Below are 22,787 nucleotides of genomic sequence, written 5' to 3' on the forward strand. Positions count from 1 at the left end.
TCATCTTTAAGCTGGCCCGGTATTGTGCTGTCAATTGGATCAGGTTTCCTGGCAGGTTCCCTGGACCCTCTATTTTGTAATTTTATTAAACTTAACTCTGTGCTGGATTGACTGCACAGATACAGCTTCAGTACAGTCAGGACCTAATGTGACTTCAAAGACATCTGTTTACTCAAATGGTACATGGTTGTCAGTAAAGAATATCTAATGTGCCTAAAAATGCAAAGTGGCAATGTACAGTCTGATGGAATTTTCTGTTTTTGTCACGTGAAGATTTAGTTTTCACTCTAGTTCATGAATGATACTGTTTTGTAAAGTAGGATATAGAGCAGGACAGTAATGGCTGTCCTGGTTCTCTTAGTGTTGGCTTGCAAAAACTGTGCATCTGGAATAGGTGATGTATTATCTTAAATTTCCATTGGTTAACAAGCAAGTAGTTAATCATTCTGGACTTTTCATTATCTTTCTAGATTTTGAAGAATTTTACATCTGTTCATCTCTCCTATGTGGAATTAAAGCAAATGGGCCAGCAGCAGATAGGAAGTTACCCTGTTCACTTTCACCTTTGTGGGGATGTGGATGAAAAAGGAGGTTATAGTTCTAAGACTTACCTTGATGGTCTTTCCATTCATCACTGTTTCTCCAGATGTGTGACTATTCATGCAACTAATGGCTTACTGGTAGGTGCCAGGAGAATAAAATAGGCTGTGTTGACCTGAATCTTAAGAAGAACATGTAGAGCAGAAAGCAGTTCCTTAACTTAAAGTTTAAATGCTCAGGAGTGATTTTTTTAATTTTTTTTTTATTGTAATGAATAAATACACAAGTGCAAACAGTGACTTATTTTTAACAGATCTTGTCACTCTGCTTTTTAGATTCTTGAAGGCAACTAAGCTATCCAGGCATTGCGTGTTTGTAATAGAGAAATAGAACTCCATATTTGAATCATCTGAGTCACTGATACTGAAACTTCACTCTGCAGCTGTGCCAAGATAGCAAAACTAAATGGCACTTGTCAAATAAATCTCAGTAAATGCTATCGCTACTGACATAATGGACTTGTGTTTCTGCAGATAAAGGACACCATTGGCTATGACACACTAGGTCACTGTTTCTTCATAGAGGATGGCATTGAGCAGAGGAATACTCTCTTCCACAACCTTGGACTAGTCACAAAACCAGGCACTATTCTTCCTACAGATAGAAACAGCACCATGTGTACTGGCATAAGGGATAAAGTGTATGGAAGTTACGTTCCCGTGCCAGCCACAGACTGCATGTGAGTATTTCATTGTTAAAAAATTAAAACCAAACCAGCTGCAGCAAATAAACTGCTGATGATCTCTTGACAAAATACAGATGGAATGGTTTTTTTTTTTTTTTTTTGTACGATCTGTGGTGAATGTGGACACCTTAACTGCAGTTCACATGGCAGTATTGTTCAAAAAAGTAAAAACATATGGTGTTTCATTGAAGAGAAAACATGGGTTGATTTATAACGAGATTTGTTGTGTCTTGGGATACTTGATAAGTTGATTTTTATTTTTTTTAAGGCTGCTGTGTTAAGGTACCGGTACCATTAGCCTGCCACCTACAGCTTGTCTTCATAACGCTGGTGTATTGTAGAAGCTTATTGAAACTGTTTATAGTTGCACTGAGTGTCTGAACTATCGTAAAATATTTTGCATTGAAGTTCTGTGTGCTTGTGTGGGAAGTAGTTACTTTACACATCAGTTTAGCTTTTCCGATGGTTGCTTCAAGAGTGAGTTATTTCTGTAGGATCTAGAGCTTTTTCCATCTTAACTTCTTTTCTGAATATTTCAGGGCAGTTTCAACCTTCTGGATTTCTCATCCCAACAATCACCTTATAAGTAATGCAGCAGCAGGTTCACAGGTAAGGCACATGGATGTAACGCAATGCAAACTACTTGTGCCAGTCATTCACAAAAGACATAATGCAAAAATACATACATTTTTTCTTTTCTACTTGTGAATATTTAAGGTTGGCAGTATACTGGCATTACAAATACCAGTCAATTACAAGGCTTTGTTAGTGTGGATTAGACCTCTTCCTTTTTTAATTAGTAGATCTGTCAGTGGTCTCAATATGTATGTATTAAAACAAATACCTTTATTTCCAAGATTTAGTGTATTTCCTGTTTCTGAAACTCCTGTAGGCCCTGTCACGTGTTTACTGTTTCACTGCTCTGAAGGACTTTGTTTTTATAGCTTCAGTCATTGAAATGAAAAATAGTTCACTGAATAAGAAAGTGCAGAAAACCTTTCATGTCTGTCTTTTGTCACTAGCTTCTCAGTAGTAATTGCTGATAATGATTTTACCAACTGTGAACGTTTGATTTTTTTTGCAGCCCTTATTCAGTTCAGCTGCTCGCAGAGTAGTTTTGAACTATTTTGTGCAGACTGTGGAGGATTGGCAGGGGTCTGTTCTGCTTATAAAGCAGATGAGAGGCTGAGACTCAGGTGGTTCCAGGTGGATTGTTCTAAATGGGTCATTGACTATAAGGAAAGGAAAGACTTTTTGATGCTGGAAGGAGAATGTGGGTGTGCTAGCATATTCTTAGGCAGAAAGTACATAACGCATTGTTAACAATATGGTAAGACTGAAAATATTTGTGTGTTGTAATGTCTGTAACACAGAAAATCATAAAACTTCTGCTGCTGCTTCTTGTGAACTTTTAATTTTTTCTTTTTTGTGGGGGCAGAACTGTCTTCTTGTTGACTGCCTATGGCTAAGAAGGGCCTGACTACCTTACTGAATAAAAACAGTGCACAGCACAGTATCTTTCCATTTTGTCTATCTACATAATGTTGCTTTACCTGGCTTTAGTGTTGCTGGCTAGGTTATAGAAAATGGGTTGCTCGATTAGGTCCTTATTTCACTATCATCTTCTGCCTCTGTAGAGAATCCCTTCTGTATAGTAGCGTGCATTGTCAGAGAGTGTTGTATAGGTTAAGTTCTGCCATTCTGATATATGCGTTTCGTGCATTGGCATGTAAAGTCTGTAGCTTCAGTTTCAGAAACAAAATGCTTCAACTGTCTTGATATAAACACTCCACTGTAGAGCTTTGTGGGTATAAAGTGTAACAATTCACAAGCAAATAATTCCATTGCTCTCTCCAACTTCTTTATTACAATGGAGCCTATTGTAAGGGTGTTTCAGCAGTACTTACTTCTTTTGTTTCAGCTATATGAGAGGGGGAAAAAAGCTCTTTTTTCTGAGTGCTTACAAGTGCTTTAAGAGCTTTGAAGTTTATTAAACTCTTTTTGAAGCATTAAGATGTGTTTTGGATAAAAATTGCTTGATTTTTGCCAAGCACGGAACTGTATTTAATTATATGTGAAGTAAGATTTTGGTATTTTATGTGGAACACGCACACTTTCTTTGGAATTGTTAATGACAGAAATGTTACAGTATGTCATCATTACGGGTGGGAATATGTTACTCAGAAGCAGAATTTCCAGGGCTGTTTGGAAAATGAGTATATTCTTGGAGTGATTTTTAAGCTAGAATGAATTGACTTTATCCATATTTCTTGAACAGGAAGGTGAAGACTATTTTTCATTATATGGAACATACAGTATGCGGTTGTTTGTTTGTTTTTTTTTCTTTGCTACTTTTATAACACTTTAATACTCCTTATGCAGTTCATTTTTGTTTGTTTGTTTTTAAATTTTCTAAGGGCACAGAGCAAGCAGGCAACATTTTTTGTATCTTTAGATATCTGCGTTATGGGTGCTGTTGCTGCACTGCCCCTTTTCAACTCAGATGGAGTTAGAAAAGGAACTTCTATGGGTCTGCTTTGGCAGGTAACTCCAGCTTCTTTAAGAGCAGGGATGTTGAAGTGGAGGAAATGAACAGATGCTGAAATTATTACTGCATGTTATTGGCACAGAACTCTGAACTGGCTGGGCTTCTGGATGTCTCTATTCACTTTCCTGAAAGTGCTTGTGTTGTGTGGTTTTTTTGTTTGTTTTTTTTTTGGTTGTCATTACATTCTGATGTGAATATAGATGAACAAATCTTAAAGTGTAGCAGTAAGGAGGAGAGGAAGACTTTTGAGTGTTTTTCTGTAAATAGCCTGATTAACTTAAAAACAAAATAAAATTGATTATTTGTGTAGAAATGGAACACAGAAATCACAGAGGAAAATGAGCCTTTTCTTCTTTTTGTCTTGAAATATTAGAAGACCTGAAATGTGTGATGTTAAATGATTTAACTGAGAAGAAAACAATTTTTTATGCATCTTCATCACTACAGTACAGCTGTATTTGTGGTCTTCTTCACTGAAGAATAATTTTGAGACTATTTTGATAAATAATTCCACAGCATATGGTTGGTGTGGACTGTGCTGTTATTTTCTTCCTTATTTAAAATATTCAACTCCTTAACATATATTTATTTGTGATTAGATGTGAATATATCAGAACTGATAGTAGTATCAGACTCTGTTCTGAGTTATGTTCTCTCTCCTCATTTGCAGGACGCTGGAATATGGTATTTGTTCCACAAAATTGCTACAGGAGATTCTCATGGTCTAGGCATTGAAACAAAGTCAGAGCTCACACCCCTAGGAATCTTCTATAACAACAGGGTTCATTCTAATTTTAAGGTAATGTACCTTAAAAAATTTTGAAGGTCTTCATTTGTAACTATTTTACACAAGGATTTGTCTGCTTAAATTTTAAGGTGCTTGAATAATTTGTTTGAACTACACAACTCTGCCTAGGTATTACAGAACAGTGTGTAATCTGTATGCCTGTAGCTTTTTATTGATTTTACTTGACAACTGGAAATCTGGGATAACAAGAAATGATGCACTGCGTTGTAGTAGTTATAGGTCTGAGGCTGTTGGGGCACTTGATCAGACTGGAATTAAAACACAGTGAATGCAAAAGTGCATTGTGGAGGAAAAAAAAAGTTATGTAGCTCATTATCTTTGAGCAAGGATAGCTGTTCATATGCTGAAAACCCATGTTTAAAGAGCTGCCTCCAGGACCAGGCCTGAGGATCCACTCATGTAGCAGCGTTCAATTCTGAACATAATTTGGATCACAGGTAACTGTGTATGTTGTATATGTAATTCAGGTTCAGCAGCCTCAAACACTTCTTTTTTTCTTTTTTATTTTGTCAAGTATTCATGCTGGATTATTGAGGTTCAAGTTGATGATTGTCTGGGCAGATGTCAGCTTTAGTAGTGAGATCAGTTGTGTTTTAAATTAAAATACAAAGCATTGTTGCACAGCACGATCTATTTTTTCTCCATTAGCAGCATTTGTGAGAATATTTTGCATTCACCACAAGGTTGGCTTCCAAATTTTCCAGAAGATCATCTGGAAATAAGTGTAAAACCTCAAATAGTTAGATGTGAAAAAAGTTTGAAATGAACTTTAATGGTTTTCCATTACTTTTTTTTTTTTTTAAACTCCAGGCAGTGATTTTCCTGGGATTTCTAGTTCTTTTTCCAAATTTGCATGGAAAGATCCTGTTTCTCTATTAGGCCAACCTGAAAGATCTAAGAGTCTTTAATAGAGTGTATTGCATGAAATGTAATCTTAAAAATATAGTAATTGTTGTCTTTTCAGTGTTGGGCAGTATGAAATTTATTCTTTTCCACCCTCCCTTTTCTTTTTTTTCTTTTCTTTAAAGGCTGGTTTGTTCATTGATAAGGGTGTTAAAACAACCAATGCTAGTGCTGATGATCCCAGAGAATATCTTTGCTTGGACAACAACGCAAGGTAAAGAATATTATCTTCCATCTCAATGAAAAATGGTAACGTTCTGGGATTGTTTGTACCTTCACATGAGGGGAAAAAAAGTTTAAAACACTACAAATAATAAATGAGCAATAAGTTCCCTTTCTTTTTTCTCATCTATGCATCTCTTTGGGAGCAAGAAAGAAGAGTTTGCCTGAAGGAGGGAGCAAGAAAGAACAGTTTGCCTGAAGGAATTGGCTTTTTTTTTTTTTTTTTTCTTTTGAGCCCTTGGCCCTGGGTAGTTTTCAGCCTGCTAGAAAACATAATTTTAATCATGCTCTGCTATTAAGTTTATAGTATTTTCTGGAATTGCTACCAAAGTCAAGCCCTATATTAAAATCTGCATCTGATTTATGGCTGTTTAAATAATTGTTAGGAAAAAGCCTAACAGCAGTAAGTAATAGATTCCTTTGCCTTTCCTACTTCTGAATGCTTCCTATGCCTTCTGGACTTGGAGGTCACACTTCAGTGGTATGCTTTTACTGAAGATTATTTGCTGGGATAGTACAGCCAGCCACATTATCTTCGGGTTACAAAGTGAGAGAAAATATTGGAGAGTCTGGGAAAATTTCAAGTTATCCTGTGTAAAGTGACAAGAAAAATCAACGTTTTGTTATGGCAACCAAGAACTAAGACTGAAGATACAGTTATAAGATTATTTTTGATTCAGCCTTCTTAGGATGGGGATAGTTAAGTGATAGCTGCAGATACGAAGAGGAAAGTTTCAGAATTTGGTAATATTTAATACTTCTTGCATTGGAAACTAACAAGTTGTTAGTTATGACTGTGACTTTTTAACAGAAGTTGTGACATTTTGACAGAAGTCCCACAGGTCTTATGCATTGCCTTCAGGTAGTCAAGAAGAACTTAAGAGAGGTGGAATGTCATGAGAGAACCTATAGCATGTTGGCAGGGTCTGAAGATTGGATGTAAAAATTTGAGTGTATGAGACGGGGTTCATCTTTGACAGCAGCCAGACAAATGGTGACGTGCCCTGCCCTCTGAATAGCAAACATTTATACAAACCTCTAGCCTTTTTTGTCTAGTGCAATGGCACACCTGTGTATCCCTCAAAGTAACTAATTCCCTGCATTAAACTGGGACATTAATGCTGGAATAGAAGTGGGGAGACGATACTTCGGAGAGGGCAGTGAGAAAAAGCAAGAGAAGAAAGGAAATGCAGATCAATTAACTTGGCAAGATTCAGAAAAGTTTGACAGTTACCGGGAGAGAGAAATTTTAGGTTCCTTCTTTGTGGCACAGGAAAGATGCTTTTCTGGGAAGTAGGTATCTACAGATGCATATGGTTCAGGCTTGTCTCAGTCCCAACATGAAGCAGAGATGATTTTTACCTGTCAGGTGAGAGTGCGTATTTATCTTCCAGATTCTCTCAGCCCAACATATTTGAGCCATATAAAACAAACTGTATTTTTATATCAAACATATGTGGGTTTTGTTTCTTTTTTTTTTAATCTGCTACAGGTTTCGTCCTCATCAAGATGCAGACCCTGAAAAACCCCGAGTTGCCGCCCTGATTGATGGATTAATCTCTTTCAAAAACAATGATCATGGTGCTTGGGTCAGGGGAGGAGATATCCTCATTCAGAACTCTGGGTAGGTATCCAGAAGCAAACAACTGCATGTTGCTAAGAAGCTTCCCCTGAAGCTGTTTTTATGAAAACATACTGCAACAAGGTTATAAAGAAGATTGATGCTTAAACCTGGGAACTGCTGTGTTTCCAATACTTTTACACAAATCCATTGCTTTAAGTTTATATATGGCTAGATGAGAAACTTCTTTAAATGAAGGAAAAAAACTACAAAATAAAAAAGTGTAAAACTTGATTGGGACTACTAGTTTCTATTGAGATGTCTATGTTTTCTTTTAAGCTTCCAGGTTCCTGCTTAAAAGATATGAAAAGCTGTATTTTCTTTCTGTTGTTTTCTTCTTTTAAAAACGTAATTTTTATAAGAACTACTTAATAGTTTCTCGATTCTATTAATGCAAAGGTTTTCTTCAGTGCATATCACTATGTAGTCTTAGAATATTTTATTATAGGATAGTCCAGAAGATGTGACTGAAGCTTGATTTTATGGACTTTCTTTTAGGTTTGCAGACAATGGAATTGGTTTGACATTTGCCAGGTGAGTATTTAATTACTGCTGTGTTTTCTTAAAAGTTTAGAAAAACATCATACGTAAATCTGTCAGTAAAAATTAATAGGTATACTTTCTTAAGGCTTTATTTTCACTGTTAGGTCCATTTCCAGTGGTGTAAAACATATTATTAAGGTTGCAAATCGACACGTCTGCTAACGTTTGCTCTTTGTTCAACCTATACTTTCTTTACATAACAATTTGCTACCTCTTCTCCAGAAGGGTTATGTTTATATGAGTATTTTCTGTATGGCACGATGCCTTGAGCAGCTTTGATTTTCTTCCTGAGCTGTTCAATGCAAATAAAGGGAAATGAGTGAATGGTTAGAGTGGGCAGAGCCTCATTTCAATGGAAGGAAATCTAATAACTTGGGTAGAAAGCCAAAACTGCTACTGCTTAGGTTGTGAAAAATGTGTTCTAGAATTGTGGAAGTGGGCTATAAATAAGAGTGCTGATTATCATAGGAGAATAGAAAATGTACAGTTCTGCACAAGGATTTTCGTCCTTTCAAAAAGACTGTTAGTGATTAAATTTATTGTTCTTTATATTACAAATAAGAATATGAACTGCTTTGCTTTATGAAGACTATTACAGAGTAGGAGTAGAACCATGCCTTGTGTTTTAGTCTGCTGGAGAGTCTTGGCTAAAAGCTTTTATCCCTGACATTGCTTTGATAGTGATGGGAGCTTTCCAAATGATGAAGGTGCCAGCCAAGTGGTGTCCGAATCTCTGTTCATAGGGGAGAGCAAGAATTACGGGTTTCATGGTGGTCAAAATAAATATACAGGATCTGGAGGAATAGACAATAAGGTGCGCACTCTACCTAGAAATCGGTAAGTACGTCATGAGTAAAGGAGCTAGTTTCTCAGAAATGTATATTCAGGCTTAGGCTTGTCCTGATTTTTGTTACAGGGTGCTGTAAATATTTGCTTTTATTAACAGGACATTTCCAATTAGAGGTTTTCAAATTTATGATGGGCCTATTCACCTCACTAAGTGCACGTTCAGGAACTTTGTGCCAACTCCAGACAGATTTACCAGTGCAGTTGGTTTCTTGATGAAAAATCCTTGGCAGATGACACCAAGAAACAACATTTCTCTTGTAAAGTTTGGTCCAAATGTAAGTTCATTAGAAGTTATTTTGCTGTTGCGGGTAGATTAGTTTTCTTCTTGCTTTATTTTAAATAATTTTCCAAGGGCCCCTATGGAAAATTTTTTTTTTCTTTTTTTTTTTTTTTGCATGCAAACCTACTCCACAGTTTGTCTTGGGTGGAGATCATTTGAGATATTCTTTGTCTCCCAGGCAAGAAAAATAATACGTAGAATAAGTTTCATTAATGATCTCTTTTTTGACTGACGGTAAAACTGAAAAGAGATTTTGTAAGGTCTGGTGTATCTTTGATAATGAATTTTCAGTTGCAGTTACAACGTATTTACACAAAATCAAGAGCTGACCTGAGCCTATTACTGAAAAACAAAATGATTGCATTGCTCTTGCCACAAGTTTTTTTTAATCAACTCTTCTCAAATTCCTGTATTTTTGCAGAATTGAGGGTATTAGTCTTTATGTCACTTGGAGTAAAAGAACTATGTATGCATTTTAATTGTTGTTGACAGGTTTCTCTGAAAGCCTTCTTTGGAAAACCTGGTCCCTGGTTTGAAGAAGTAGATCTGGATGGTGACAAGAACTCAATATTCCATGATCTAGATGGTTCAGTGACTGATTATAAAGATACGTATGTGGGCAGAATGGATAACTACTTGATTCAACACCCCAAATGCATTAATAATACAGAATGGAATGGAGTGATCTGCAGTGGGACCTATGCACAGGCTAGTACTCTGACTTCTACTGGAGAAACATCTACAATGTGAACAAAGTGTGTGGAAGAAAGGAATTTTTAAAATACTTTTATATGTAAATTCAGCCATTTTTGCGTACAACATTCCATTCAGGATGCAAACTAGATTGCAGTACTTGCTTCCAGATAATAGGAAATGCGTTGGGAGTATATATGCCAGGAATTCCATGTTAAAGTCCTATCTGTTTTGTATCAGAGCCATTTTCTTCTGCTGGCATTTTGTGTTTGTTCACAGGCTGGGTTTTAAGGTTTACTAGTTGTTGTTTTTCTTACCTTTTTCTTATTGGAGCACACCTTCTGGATATAAATATCATACAGGTCTGATTCCTGTTCTGTATGAGATTGGTCAGGTACTGTTTTGGAACTGTGCTTTTCCCCCTCTCCCCGATGTTTTTATTTTTTATTTTATTTTTTTGTAAGACAGGCAAAATCTACAATAGTTTTTCAAATAGGGATCTTTTTTGAAAGAAAAAGGGCAAACAGGGGATTGGACTAGATGATCTCTTCCCTTCCAACACCTACTATTCTATGGTTCTGTGAAATATTTGCAAACCTCAAATTGCAGCAGTTCTTCTGCAGTAATATACAGTCTGTCTTTCACTGTTTCACTTAATGTTGTACTGATTAAAGATTGCAAATCTTTCCTCTTCCTCTGTAACTTATAGGTCTATGTTCAAACATGGAATGGACAGAATCTTTCCATGGCTATTGTACGAGATGAGTACCCATCCAATCCCATGGTTCTTAGAGGGATTAATCAGAAAGCTGTCTTTCAGCAGTACCAGCCAGTAGTAATGCTTCAGAAGGGCTACACAATACATTGGAATGGAAAAGCACCAAATGTCACGTATCTTTACCTCATTAACTTCGATAAGTACGTTTTCTTTCTTTCGTATCATTGAGCCATAAGGTAACAGTGAAGTAATGTGCTGCAGAATTAGTGTGCTGAGAGTTTGTAACTGTCAGTGAGAGTGGATTTTTCCTTTTTTTTTTTTTTTTTTTTCTCCTAATTACAAATATTAAGGTATTAAAAGCGGGAGATGAACCAATAAACATGCACCTAAAGTCAATTTTATATTTAGTGCAGTGTCTTTAACAAAAATCATTTGGAGAAGAAAATATACCAAAAAGTGAAGTTTGGCAAAATTGAAACTGCATACTTTGGGGTACTTGATGTTACTGTTGGATAAGCTAGATAAATGTCTGAAGCATAAAATCAAATGTTTTCTAAGGATGTACTGGATACTGCAACAATTAGTGAAAGAAAGTGGGGAAGAAGGCTTGCAGGGTTAAAAGCTTTGTGTTCCTGTTAATTATGTTTTTGCAGTGACTTGTGTGCTGCTCATTGTCATCTGAACTGTTCCTATGGTGAATCGTACACTTGTTTTCTTTTCAGGAATGACTGGATTCGCGTTGGTCTTTGTTATCAACCAAATACTGATTTTACTATAGTTCTGGAAACCTTTCAGAGGAAGTCATCTGCTCTGTCGAGTAAGGTAGAACGCTACACACCTGTATCTTCAATGCTGGAGCTTGAAAAGAATCGATCAGACAAGAAGTTTTATTTTGACAACAGTACTGGGTAACGCCTTATAACTTGCCTGTGATGAAAGATTTTAATGATAATAGATAGCATGATAGCAATGAAAGGAACTGATTGAGACACTTGTGCTGGAGGGAAGCTGTTACAAAGGAGTCCAAAACTTCTTTGAAAGAATATTGTATGTGACTTTGAATCTCCAAAATACAGTGGTTATTATTAGCACACATTCTCAAGAAGACTGCAGTTACACAGGTATTTTGTGTCCCACGTCTAGGGAAAATGTAGTATCCACAGCACTGCAGACAGGTGTCTTGCAGGAAGTAAACTCCCCCCTTCAAAGAAAATTTCTGCATTCTTGTTAAACTTCTGAGAACTTCTCTGTGGCAAGACTGTTTTGGAAACTATATATTCCTGAAAACCCACTTTTAGCCTTGTGAATAGTATTTAGAAGTCCTAGTTTCCATTTCAAAAGTTTTCTTTACAGAACCCATTGAGATCCTTCTGAGAGGTTTAAGGTGTGGTCAGTATTTACTGAAATTAAGTCCTACATACATCACTTGTGTGTGTTAGAATTTTGTTACTTAATGTGGAAATAAATGATTAACACAGGACTTTGTTTCTTTCTGGCAAATGGGCAGATGACTGTGCTCTAAAGATTGTTTATGTTTCCTTTCTCTAAGAGCTACAACAGTAACAGCAGTTACCGGTGATAACAGTTAAATATATAATAGAAAAATCATTGGCCCTTTTGCATTGGTAACACTCTAAATGGCATTTCCAGGCATTTATTTAAGATGCAGCAGTGTAACTACATTGTCCAGTGCTGGTAAATACAGCTGAATATCTGAACAGTTGTTGTTGGTATCCATGAAGATCTACAGTTATGGAAAACATACATAAGCTCTGCGGCTTGTTTTATTGCTTCCTACCTTCCTGCCTCTATTTTGAGGAGTGGCTGTTCTTATCAAAACATATGCATTCATAGCAACATCTCACTTAATTGTTAGAGATTTCAGATATGTCAGTAGAGACTTTGTAATTCTGGTAAAGCGTAAATATTTCGAAAAAGTTTGAACAATGGTACAGAAGTAAATACTGTAGTTTTCTACTTCTCAAAATCATGAAATGTACCTGCTAAGGTTTAACATAAATACTTCCTTGTAGTCAGTTTATTTTCTCCATCTCTCACCTCCCTTCTCTTTTTTCTTTTTGTGTGCATAGACTACTGTTTTTATTTCTTCAAGCCAAATACAATAGGGATGGTCACAGTTATTGCTCATCTCAGGGATGTGAAAGGATCAAGATTGTGACCAAAGATTCAGCAAAAGGGGTCAGTAACTGCATGGCAAAAGCTTACCCAAAGTACTACCAAGGACCAGCTGTCATAAAGCAGATGCCAGTAAAAACTACTGTACCGTGCACAAAGTGTGGCACAACTCAGGTAAAAGAAAATAAGCAAAAACTTTTATCATCTGTGTAGTTGGTGTTTCATACTACTTGTGTTAAAGGCATAGTTTCAGTTTTTCAGCACAAAATACAACACCTACCAATTTGCAGTATTCCAGGTTATTTATTTCCTGTGCTCAAGAAGGCAGGAGGGCTGTGGTAGCATGAGGGAGAAACATTGCTCCATATTTGTGCTTTGCCTCCTGCTTTACATGTGACAGAGAAGACATGACATGAGTAGAGCAACTCTGTCAACTGTGTACCATGCAGGAAAGCTTTTCTGCAGAGATCTGTAGTTCAAGGCATACTATTGGCCAACCTCTTATTTTTTGGATTTTTCATATTAGCATAAACTTGAAATTGCATTATGTGTTTTCTCTATACATGATGAGGAAAAATACTGGAATAAGATGTATTATACTGTTAATATGTCATATTACTTTGGAGTATGAGTTACCTGTTACAAAACATGACGTGATAAAGCGTCAGTGACATACACATACGTATACTTAAAGTGTTCTGTTTGACATCCAGATGGTATTCACCAGCGATCCTCACAAAAACTACCTCCTTGTGCAGATTAATTTATCTGGTAAAAATGAGTTAAGCAGAGCTCAGCAAGCATTTATTTCCGTGAGTATTCTTTGTAGTTTTCTTTTATTTTTCTTGCTCTGTAGATCTTGGTATTGGAACGGTTGTACTGCCCTATATAGTGCTAAGCTCACACTTCTTCATCAGCATAAGTGTTCGTTCATGGTTTAGAAAACAGTAGGTCAGAAGCCTGATCTTCTAATTTTAGAAAAAGAGGCTCCCGACTCCTCCTTTTGTATTCTAATTGCAAATCCTCTGCCACTAGAGTGAAAATTGTACCAGCAAGGAAGAACTTAAAATCTTTGAATTCCTGATGAAACCTGTATGGCTGTATTGAATCGTTCAAGACATTAGGTTTTGCTAACCTAAAAAATGTCAGTTACTAAAGAGCCCATAATTTTCAGTATTTGTTCTGATGCAGTCCTAGTGAGTGTGAAGGAAGTACTGGAACAGGTTGCTAAGACGTGATGGATGCCCTGTGCCTGGATGCATTCAATGTCAGGCTGAACAGTGCTCTGAGCAACCTAATCTGGCTGTAGATAATAGTATCACTAGCTCAGTAAAATCAGTAGAGTCATTAAGGTTGGAAATGACCTATCAGTTCATCTAGTCCAACAATCAGATGTCCCTGTTCATTGCAGGGGAGTTGAACTATATTTGAACTAGACCTTTAGAGGTCTCTTCCAACTCAAATGATTCTCTGATTCTATGTGATATTGTATAAAATGTTTGCTTTGCTTCTGTTCAGATGCCGAAGTAGACCTGCATGTGATGCTGAGGATAGCTTTTGCAGATAAGCTCACACCACAAAGCTTTAAGTGACTTGTGCTCTGCAAAGCCAGTTGGTTGAAATAGTGTAACTCTGAGTTCCTCAGGCAGAAAAGTGGTACTTGAGTGCAGACTTCTATGGGAGTCTTGCTGTATCTAGAGCAGTAGGAGCATAAGGTGACACTGGGACAAAATTGTGCATCCACAGTGAATGGTTAACTGTGCTATTGACAAGAAGTGCAGATGCTTCATTATCTGAATGTTAACTTCCCAAAACAGGTAGTATATCTCCCCAAATGTTGACTGGTCTCCACACTGAAGCTAGTGATTGAAGGTTCTCATTCAGAAGTCTCACTGAAAGTTTCTTCTCAAGGGGGGAAAAAAAAAATAAAAAATAAGAGAGATGACAGTGAAAAGTGAGCATTTCTAAGCTGTACACCATTGTACACATGAAGGTTAACACTGAGCACAGTATGACAACAGTTGAAGTCATTGTAGATTTATGAATTCTTTTTTCTCCCATACAGGTCAATAACACAATGTTTTCCTTCAAGGATAATGGTATACTCATTGTTGTAGTTGATGCCTGCACTGGCACAGTGTCAGGAAATAATTTATTTTCCGGAGCAGACATTAAGCGTGTAGGTGGCTATTTAAAGTCTGAAATACCACAAAGGTACGTGTAATGACCATTTATATCCAGTGTGTTCTGCAAGCTGTATTTCTGCTCTCTAACAAGATTTTAACTAATAATGTTTATCTAACAACACTGAAAATGAGCAAAATGTGTATTGAAGTTGAGGAAAAAGGAGAAATATAACAGATAACTTTGCTTTGCTAGAGCAAGCAAAGCCACTCACTAAAATCCTCCAGTGTTGCATACCTTTCACTTCAAAAAGAAACTGAACCTCATGTAGTAGCACCTCTTTCCTTAAAAGAGGAAAAACTTTTGCTTCAGTAAGAGTATTTATGGACTCTTACAAACCGACAAACTGTGTGATGTGCTACTTGGGTTAGGAGTGACTTTTCTCCAGATCCAGAGTGAAAAATATTGTCATTTAAAAAAAAAAAAAAAAAAAAAATGGAGATAGAAAGTTAGTGTCTGGAAAATACAGTTTCTGGTATTTTAATTTTGGATCAAGAGTTTAATTATTATTTTTTAATATACGAATGTCACAGGAAATTTTTATTTAAGAGGATTTGAGTTAAACTTAGGAGGTGTGTTTTTAATATTTTTCCAAGTGTATGCTCTTCTAGATACTACTTTCCAGAGAATGTTGTCTTATTTCCATGTACAGCTTTAACACAAAAACTCTTCAGAAAGAGGGAAAAAGTGGGCTACGAAGACATCCAGCTGTAAAAGTATGTAGGATACCAGGAAAACTTCAATTGTAACTACTGTTGTCTCTGCACTGCTTCTATTGCAGGTCTGTGGTTCTACTGAGCACAAGAGGCGAGGTAGAAATTCCTAATAACTTAGCAGAAGCCTTTAAGTCCTTGGGGACAGCCAAACCACCTTACCTTCAGAGCAATGGTTAGTGAAATTTTGCGCATTTCTTTTATACCACTTAGGTTCCCCCCTAATTTGCGCATTTGTCTGCCTCACAGATTTCTTCTGGGTCCAGACATTGCTTCATGTCACCCAGAGGAAACATGTATGAAGCATATTGCAAGCAAGAAGGTGACTACCAGTTCTCTGTAACTTGATTATAGAGAAAGCCTGGGCTTTTTTTCCCGAAGCCTTTATGTTGTGTCTCATGCAGCAAATCTGAAGGACGTGCACTCTCCTTCTAAACAATCCCCACTGCCACTCCAGTATTTCCTGTTGCAGTGATGTGACGTGGTATTTTGAGGGATGATCAGTTTCTATGCACCCCATGGGGCAGTTCTCATCCCTTCAGGGCTGTGGCATGAGTTCTGTGTGCGGGGACAGTTATTATAACTGTTGTGATGGTTCTGTTTTCAAGTTGAAGATTTTAGAGAATTTAGTACGAAATAGTAACAGAAAATTTTTGAATTAATGTATCCCAATTTGGTACAGGTGCCACTAAGGCTGGATTACTATACTGAGTAAATGGCAGAAGGAGGATTTTGTAAGAGTGTTTCCCTCTTGCTGAACCATGTGTTATAATTAGGCTCCTGTAACACTGCACTATTTTTGTTGCAGGAAGTGTGGCCTTCCTGGGCTTCAGAGGAAACTTTAAGCCATCTTGGATTAAGCTGTTTACCAGTCCTGCTGGTCATGGGCAAATTCAGATAGAAAAGTATATCCCTTTGCAACTGGAAGAATATGGCTGTACCAGAGCTATCAAGAGTCGACGGAAAGACCTCGAGCTTCTGAAGAAGGCTACAAGATCTCATTAAAGACTAAGCTGTACATAAAAACTGGGGGAAGAAAATGTGAACTAACTTATTTTTAATTTATGGCATTTTAAACTGTGTTGTTATTCAAGGAAATCACGTTATTATCTGACAGACGTTTGCCATCATTGACCGCTTGAATGCCAGTCTGTGCACCTTCTAGTTGTACAAAATATGGAAGAATTTATTAGTATTTGTATAAACAGGTTTCAGAGATTTTTCAGATGTTTGTATTTACTGTAAACAATTTTTTCTGTTTAATACTCCTTTTGTATTTAAGAGAGTGTTCATAAAAGCCTTAAATTTTTGATAGTTGGTGTTGGAGTGCTATTTGGATTACTTGAAAGATTAACAGTTAGGTCTCTCTAAACAGCTTGAATTGGTCATTGTAACTTAGTTTACTTGCATTTTCCCTCTGCTGCATCCAGGTTTTCCTGAGAGTTTGTTTAGCAGGAAGTTCAGTTACATTCTCAAATTACTTTCCCGGGTGTTAAAAAAAAAAATAAAAAAATTCCTATTATGCTTGCAGTTGTGCTCAAGGAGTTCTAACTGCTGTAAAATTTTTGATTTGCTGTACGAAAGGTGGAGAGGGGGGATTTGGAGACCTAGCCTGGGCTGGGTGGGGATTGTGTACTGTGCAACAGAGTTTTTACAAGGCCATGTGTAGCGGTGTGACAAGAGCAGAAAATGACTGTCATTCTTCAGGATCGGTGTTTACTACTCACTCCAACAGGAGTTACTAATAAGAGTTACTTCATCAGTTAACTTGTCTGTTAAGACTGGGCACAGCTGGACTTTTTCTTTTAAAGCTCTTAAGCAGAAAGGCAGAACTGAGAAAATAGTCATTCTCAGGTTGTTATGAAGCTGAGCTTCTACTCCTTCTGTGATTAAGGCTATCGCAGCTCTAAATTTTGAGAGGAAGGTGTGCTCAGTTCATTCTGTCAAGCTATCTATTTTGCCTTAACTTTTGATTCTTTTTATTGTAACCCTGTTGGTAATTTCTGTTATTAGCTGTCTTTGATTTCTGTTGGGTTTTGTTGCAATTGTTTTACCTTTTCTATAGGTGGTGGGGAAATGGTATAGAAGAACTGAGATACAGCTGCCCATTTTCAAGAATCTAGTCTTTGAAATTAGATTTCAGAGACTGTAAAGATGCATTTCATAATAGGGAACAATAGGTGCCACAGAGCTGAAAATATAACTGTAGTTCTAATAAAACTGACATCGTTCATTGTTACTGTACGTGTTCTCATTCATTCTAGCTGTTGTTATATATGTACCATCCGGAGATGCTATGTGCTTTGAATTTAAAATGGAGTGGCTGTTGAAAATGAACTGTTCACTTGTCTTCTCCAAAGAAGTTGAAAAACAGGGGATTATTTTTTTTTTTTGTGCTTTAAAGGAGAGGAGGCACAGTAGCAGACCTATTATTCTATTCAAATAAAATATGCTACCTCAGTGCTACCATTAAACTGCCTGATCATAATACCTTTTTTTCCTAAGTAAGAAAGGAGGGGAAAGGAACACAACACAAGATGAAGTTAACATACAGATGACTGATTTTATATATTTGGCTTATAAACCAAGCCAAATGGATGATTATGTATTTTGCAGTTGTTTTGATGCACAGTTGCTATAATGCTTAAAAAACGAAAAGTGTTTTGTATGTGTGGTAAATTTTTAAGACTAGCTATAATGTTTGGTATTACTAATGCAGGACTATGTGATTTACTTGCTCAGAGTGCAGTAGGGTTAGTGTCTGGGGATTGCAATGATCTTAAGACTTCCACTGTTCTGATCTGTGGGTCGTGCTTAGCAGAGAAATGCCTTTTGGATAGTGACCTTCAGGCTTCTGAAGTTGGCCATTGTTTGAGATTCTGCTGTTTTAAGCCATCTTTTGTAAAAACTGTTCTTGGAAACCTCAAGGCTACTCAAGTGTAAGGAGTACTGATAGACAATTGGACCTGAAGTTGAACTGTCATCTTTTGTGTGAACTTAAGCATTTGATAAATAGCATAAATAAATTTTTACATCTGACAAAGCAATAAAAGCTTGAGTCTCTTCTGTTCTTGCATCAAGTAACTTTATATAATATAAGTTGTCTGAGCACCGTAAACCATTTTATTTCAAACAGTTCACCTGGGTGGTTTATGGTGCGTGTTCTACCCTTCAAAGACCAAATGGCAATACTAGGAATAGAGCTGCAAATGGTTACAGAATCAATGGGCCTCTGTGGGCTTAAAGTCTCAGCTGCTGCATAAAGAGCCATTTCAGTGTGGTGCGGGCCACTGCAGTGTTGTTATCCACAGTAGCCTGCAGAAGAGAAGGCTGAAGGGCAGCTTAGTCATGTGCATCAATACCTGCAGCAAGGAGAAAAGTAAGATGAGGCCAGGTTCTCAGTGGTGTCCAGTGTCAGGACAAGAAGTAGAGAGCACACATGGGCATACGAGAAATTCCATGTAAACAGAAAACAAAACAATTTTCTGTATGGGTGATGAAGCACTGATAGGGATTGCAAGAGAGTCTGTGGTGTCTTCATCCATGGAGGAGCAGATGTAGACCTTACTTTAAGCCCTGCGTTGGACTGGGCTGTCTCCAGAAGTGATTACCTGCTTGTGTCCTGCAGAGGCTTTGTACAATTAAAAATGTCAATGCAACTGGCTTCTCTTTTCCAAATGCACAAAATGCCGTAGCCTGCAATACCACCACCATATGCTGTAAGACAAGCCAGTGGGGAATAAGATCAGGCTGGCTGAATGCAAAGTTTCTGGTGAGAATTAGGGGGGTGGAAAGAAAAGAGAGAAAAAAAAAAAGTGTATGCCACCTTTGGTAGAGGGGGTGCAGGCAACTTGGGAAGAGTGCAAGGAAACTGCTAGTATATACAGAGAGGAAATTAGGCAAAAGTCCAGCTAGAGCTTAACCTGGTCACCATTGTAAAGCAAAACAAAAAAATGGCTTTTTTTATGAATAATGAACAAAAAGAGGATCAGGGAGAATGTCCATCCTTTATTGGATGTGATGGGGAGGATGAAGTACTCAGTGCCTTCTTTTCTTCTTAACAGCCAGACCAGCTATCCTCAGGGTACTGCTGAGCTGGAAGACAGGCATGAGGAGCAGAACAACCCCCACCCATAATTCAGGAGGAATCAGCAACATACTACTCCACCTAGACCATCTCAAGTCTATGGGGCCAGATGGGATCCAACCGGTGGTACTGAGGGAGCTGGCAGAAGTGCTCTCCAAGTCACTTTTTATCATTTATCTGCAGTCCTGGTCAACCTAGAAGGTTCCAGATGACTGGAGACTTGCCAGTGTGATGCCCATCTACAAGAAGAGTCAGAAGGAGGATTCAGGGTAACTACGGGCCTATCAGCCTGACATCTTCATAGGGGTATGTCATGGAATAGCTCATCTTGAGTGCAATCACAGAGCATGTGTGAGACACCCACAGGTGCTCAGGCCGAGCCACCACAAGTTCATGAAAGGCAGGTCCTGGCCAACTTGATCTCCCTCTATGATGTGGTGAACTGCGCAGTAGGTGAGGGAAAGGCTATCGAGACTTTAGTGAAGCCTTTGACACTGTCTTTCCCAGCATTCTTCTGGAAAAGCTGGCAGCCTGTGGCTTTTGCCTAATTTTCTCTCTGCCTGCACAAGCAATATCCCTGCACCCTTTCACAAGTAGATTCTTTGTTTGGTAAAGAACTGGTTGGAGGGCTGGGTCCAAAGAGTGGTGGTGAATGGAGTTACATCCAGCTGGCAACTGGTTGTGAGAAGTATTGTCCAAGGGTCAGTACTGTGGCCCATCCTGTTTAATATCCTTATCTGGATAAGAGGAATGAGTACACCCTCAGTAGGTTTGAAAATGACTCCAAGTTGGGAGAAAGTGCTGACCTGAGGGTAGGATGGCTCTCCAGAGGGATGTGGACAGGCTGAATAGACTGAGCCCAATTGCATGAAGTTCAACAAGACCAAGTGCTAGGTTCCACACTTTGGTCACAACAACCCTATGCAATGCTACAGGCTTGGGGCAGCGTGTCTGGAAAGCAGTGTAGAGGGAAAAGATCTGGGGGTGTTCATAGAATCATAGAATCACAAGGTTGGAAACGACCTACAAGATCAACTAGTCCAACCATCTCCTCATCATCATTGCCACCACTAGCACTAAACCATATCACGCAGCACGTCATCCAGACGCCTCTTGAACACTGCCAGGGATGGCAACTCCACCACCTCCCTGGGCAGCCATTCCAGTGCCTGACCACTCTCTGAGAGAAAAAGTTCTTCCTCATGTCTAACCTAAACCTCCTCTGGTACAACTTGCGGCCATTACCCCGTGTCCTGTTCGTTGCCTGGGAGAAAAGACCAAATCCCTCTTCACCACAACCTCCCTTGAGGAAGTTGTAGAGTGCAATGAAGTCTCCGCTGAGCCTCCTCTTCTCCAGACTAAACAATCCCAGCTCCCTCAGCCACTCCTCACAGGACCTGTGCTCCAGACCCCTCACCAGTTTTGTTGCCGTTCCCTAGACACGCTCCAGGACCTCAACATCTTTCCTGTAGTGAGGAGCCCAAAACTGAACACAGTACTTGAGGTGCGGCCTCACCAGTGCTGAGTAGAGGTGGATGATCACCTCCCTGCTCCTGCTGGCCACACTATTTCTAATGCAGGCCGGGATGCTGTTGGCCCTCTTGGCCACCTGGGCACACTGTTGGCTCATGTTCAGCCGAGCATCAACCAACACCCCCAGGTCCTTCTCTTCTTCACAGTCATCCAGTCATTCATCCCCCAGCCTGTAACGCTGCATGGGGTTGTTGTGCCCAAAGTGCAGGACCCGGCACTTGGCCTTGTTGAACCTCATCCCATTCACCTCAGCCCAGCGGTCCAACCTGTCTAAATCCCTCTGAAGGGCCGCCCTACCCTCAGGCAGATCAACACCACCTCCCAGCTTGGTGTCATCTGCAAACTTACTGAGGGTGCACTCAGTGCCCTCATCTAGGTCATCAATAAAGATATTAAACAAGATGGGCCCCAGTACCAACCCCTGGGGGACACCACTTGAAACGGGTTGCCAGCTGGACTTCACTCCATTCACCACAACCTGCTGGGCACGGCCCTCTATCCAGTTCCTTACCCAAAGAAGGGTAGACCTGTTCAGACCACGGGCAGCCAGTTTCCCCAGAAGAAGCCTGTGAGGGACCGTGTCAAAGGCTTTGCTGAAGTCTAGGAAGACTACATCAACAGCCCTTCCCTCATCTGGCAGACTGGTCACCCAGTCATAGAAGGAGATGAGGTTGGTCAAGCATGACCTGCCTTTCACAAACCCGTGCTGGCTGGGCCTGATCCCCTGGACACTGCGTACATGCTGTGCAATCTCATCCAAGATGATTTGCTCCATAACCTTCCCTGGTACTGAGGTCAGGCTGACAGGCCTGTAGTTCCCCGGATCCTCCCTGTGGCCCTTCTTGAAGATGGGAGTCACATCAGCAAGCCTCCAATCCTCTGGGACCTCACCAGTTAACCAGGAGCATTGATAGATGGCCGAGAGAGGCTCAGCAATCACCCCTGCTAGCTCCCTCAGCACCCGAGGGTGCAGCCCATCCGGTCCCATGGACTTGTGACAGTCCAGACGGAGGAGGAGCTCTCTGACCATCTCCACTGGAATTGCTGGGGGCATATTCTGTGCAGTGTCCCAGACTTCCAGATCGGGGCATAAAAAGCCCAGAGGATAACTGATCTGGCTGTTAAAGGCAGATGTAAAGAAGGCATTGAGGACGACCTCAGCCCTCGTCTTCAGTGACTACATTCCCTGCTGCATCGAGTAGAGGATGAGAATTATCTTTGATTCTTCTTTTGCCGTTGATATATTTATAAAAGGATTTTTTATTGTCTTTTACTGCAGAGGCCAACCTGAGCTCAAGTTGGGCTTTCGCCCTCCTAACTTCCTCCCTGCATACCTTAGCTACTTCTTTGTAATCTCCCCAAGCAGCCTCTCCCTTCTTCCAGAGGATGTAGACTCTCTTTTTCTCCTTGAGTCTCAACAGTAATTCCCGGTTCATCTACACTGGTCATCTTCCCCTGCAGCTCACCTTACGGCACTCAGGGACAGCCTGTTCTTGTGCCTTTAAGATTTCGGTCTTGAGGAGCACCCAGGCTTCCTGGGCCCCTTTACCCTTGAGAAGCGACTCCCAAGGGACCCGCGCTACAAGCTCCCTGAACAGGTCAAAGTCTGCCCTCTGGAAGTTCAAGAAGGTAGTTCTGCTGGCTACTCTTTTGACATCCCTGAG

At 39.2% G+C, this 22,787-nt stretch overlaps 1 protein-coding gene across 1 annotated transcript in view; it reads left to right on the forward strand.

Annotated features, from left to right (window-relative positions):
• CEMIP2 (cell migration inducing hyaluronidase 2) overlaps nt 1-16,508 on the forward strand; it is a gene marked incomplete at both ends in the record, with an annotated part of 33,265 nt that extends 16,757 nt beyond the window's left edge. The window contains 17 exons of the mRNA XM_079548808.1: nt 471-680; nt 1,074-1,279; nt 1,825-1,894; nt 4,504-4,632; nt 5,670-5,758; nt 7,259-7,390; nt 7,886-7,921; nt 8,612-8,767; nt 8,877-9,054; nt 9,552-9,767; nt 10,462-10,670; nt 11,193-11,378; nt 12,561-12,780; nt 13,320-13,418; nt 14,672-14,820; nt 15,572-15,682; nt 16,316-16,508. Of these exons, the coding sequence (XP_079404934.1) occupies nt 471-680; nt 1,074-1,279; nt 1,825-1,894; nt 4,504-4,632; nt 5,670-5,758; nt 7,259-7,390; nt 7,886-7,921; nt 8,612-8,767; nt 8,877-9,054; nt 9,552-9,767; nt 10,462-10,670; nt 11,193-11,378; nt 12,561-12,780; nt 13,320-13,418; nt 14,672-14,820; nt 15,572-15,682; nt 16,316-16,508 (2,589 nt within the window). The remainder of the gene's footprint in view (nt 1-470; nt 681-1,073; nt 1,280-1,824; nt 1,895-4,503; nt 4,633-5,669; nt 5,759-7,258; nt 7,391-7,885; nt 7,922-8,611; nt 8,768-8,876; nt 9,055-9,551; nt 9,768-10,461; nt 10,671-11,192; nt 11,379-12,560; nt 12,781-13,319; nt 13,419-14,671; nt 14,821-15,571; nt 15,683-16,315) is intronic.
• Nucleotides 16,509-22,787: the final 6,279 nt, after the last annotated feature.

Source organism: Tetrao urogallus (assembly GCF_951394365.1).
Source record: "Tetrao urogallus genome assembly, chromosome: Z".
NCBI lineage: Eukaryota > Metazoa > Chordata > Aves > Galliformes > Phasianidae > Tetrao > Tetrao urogallus.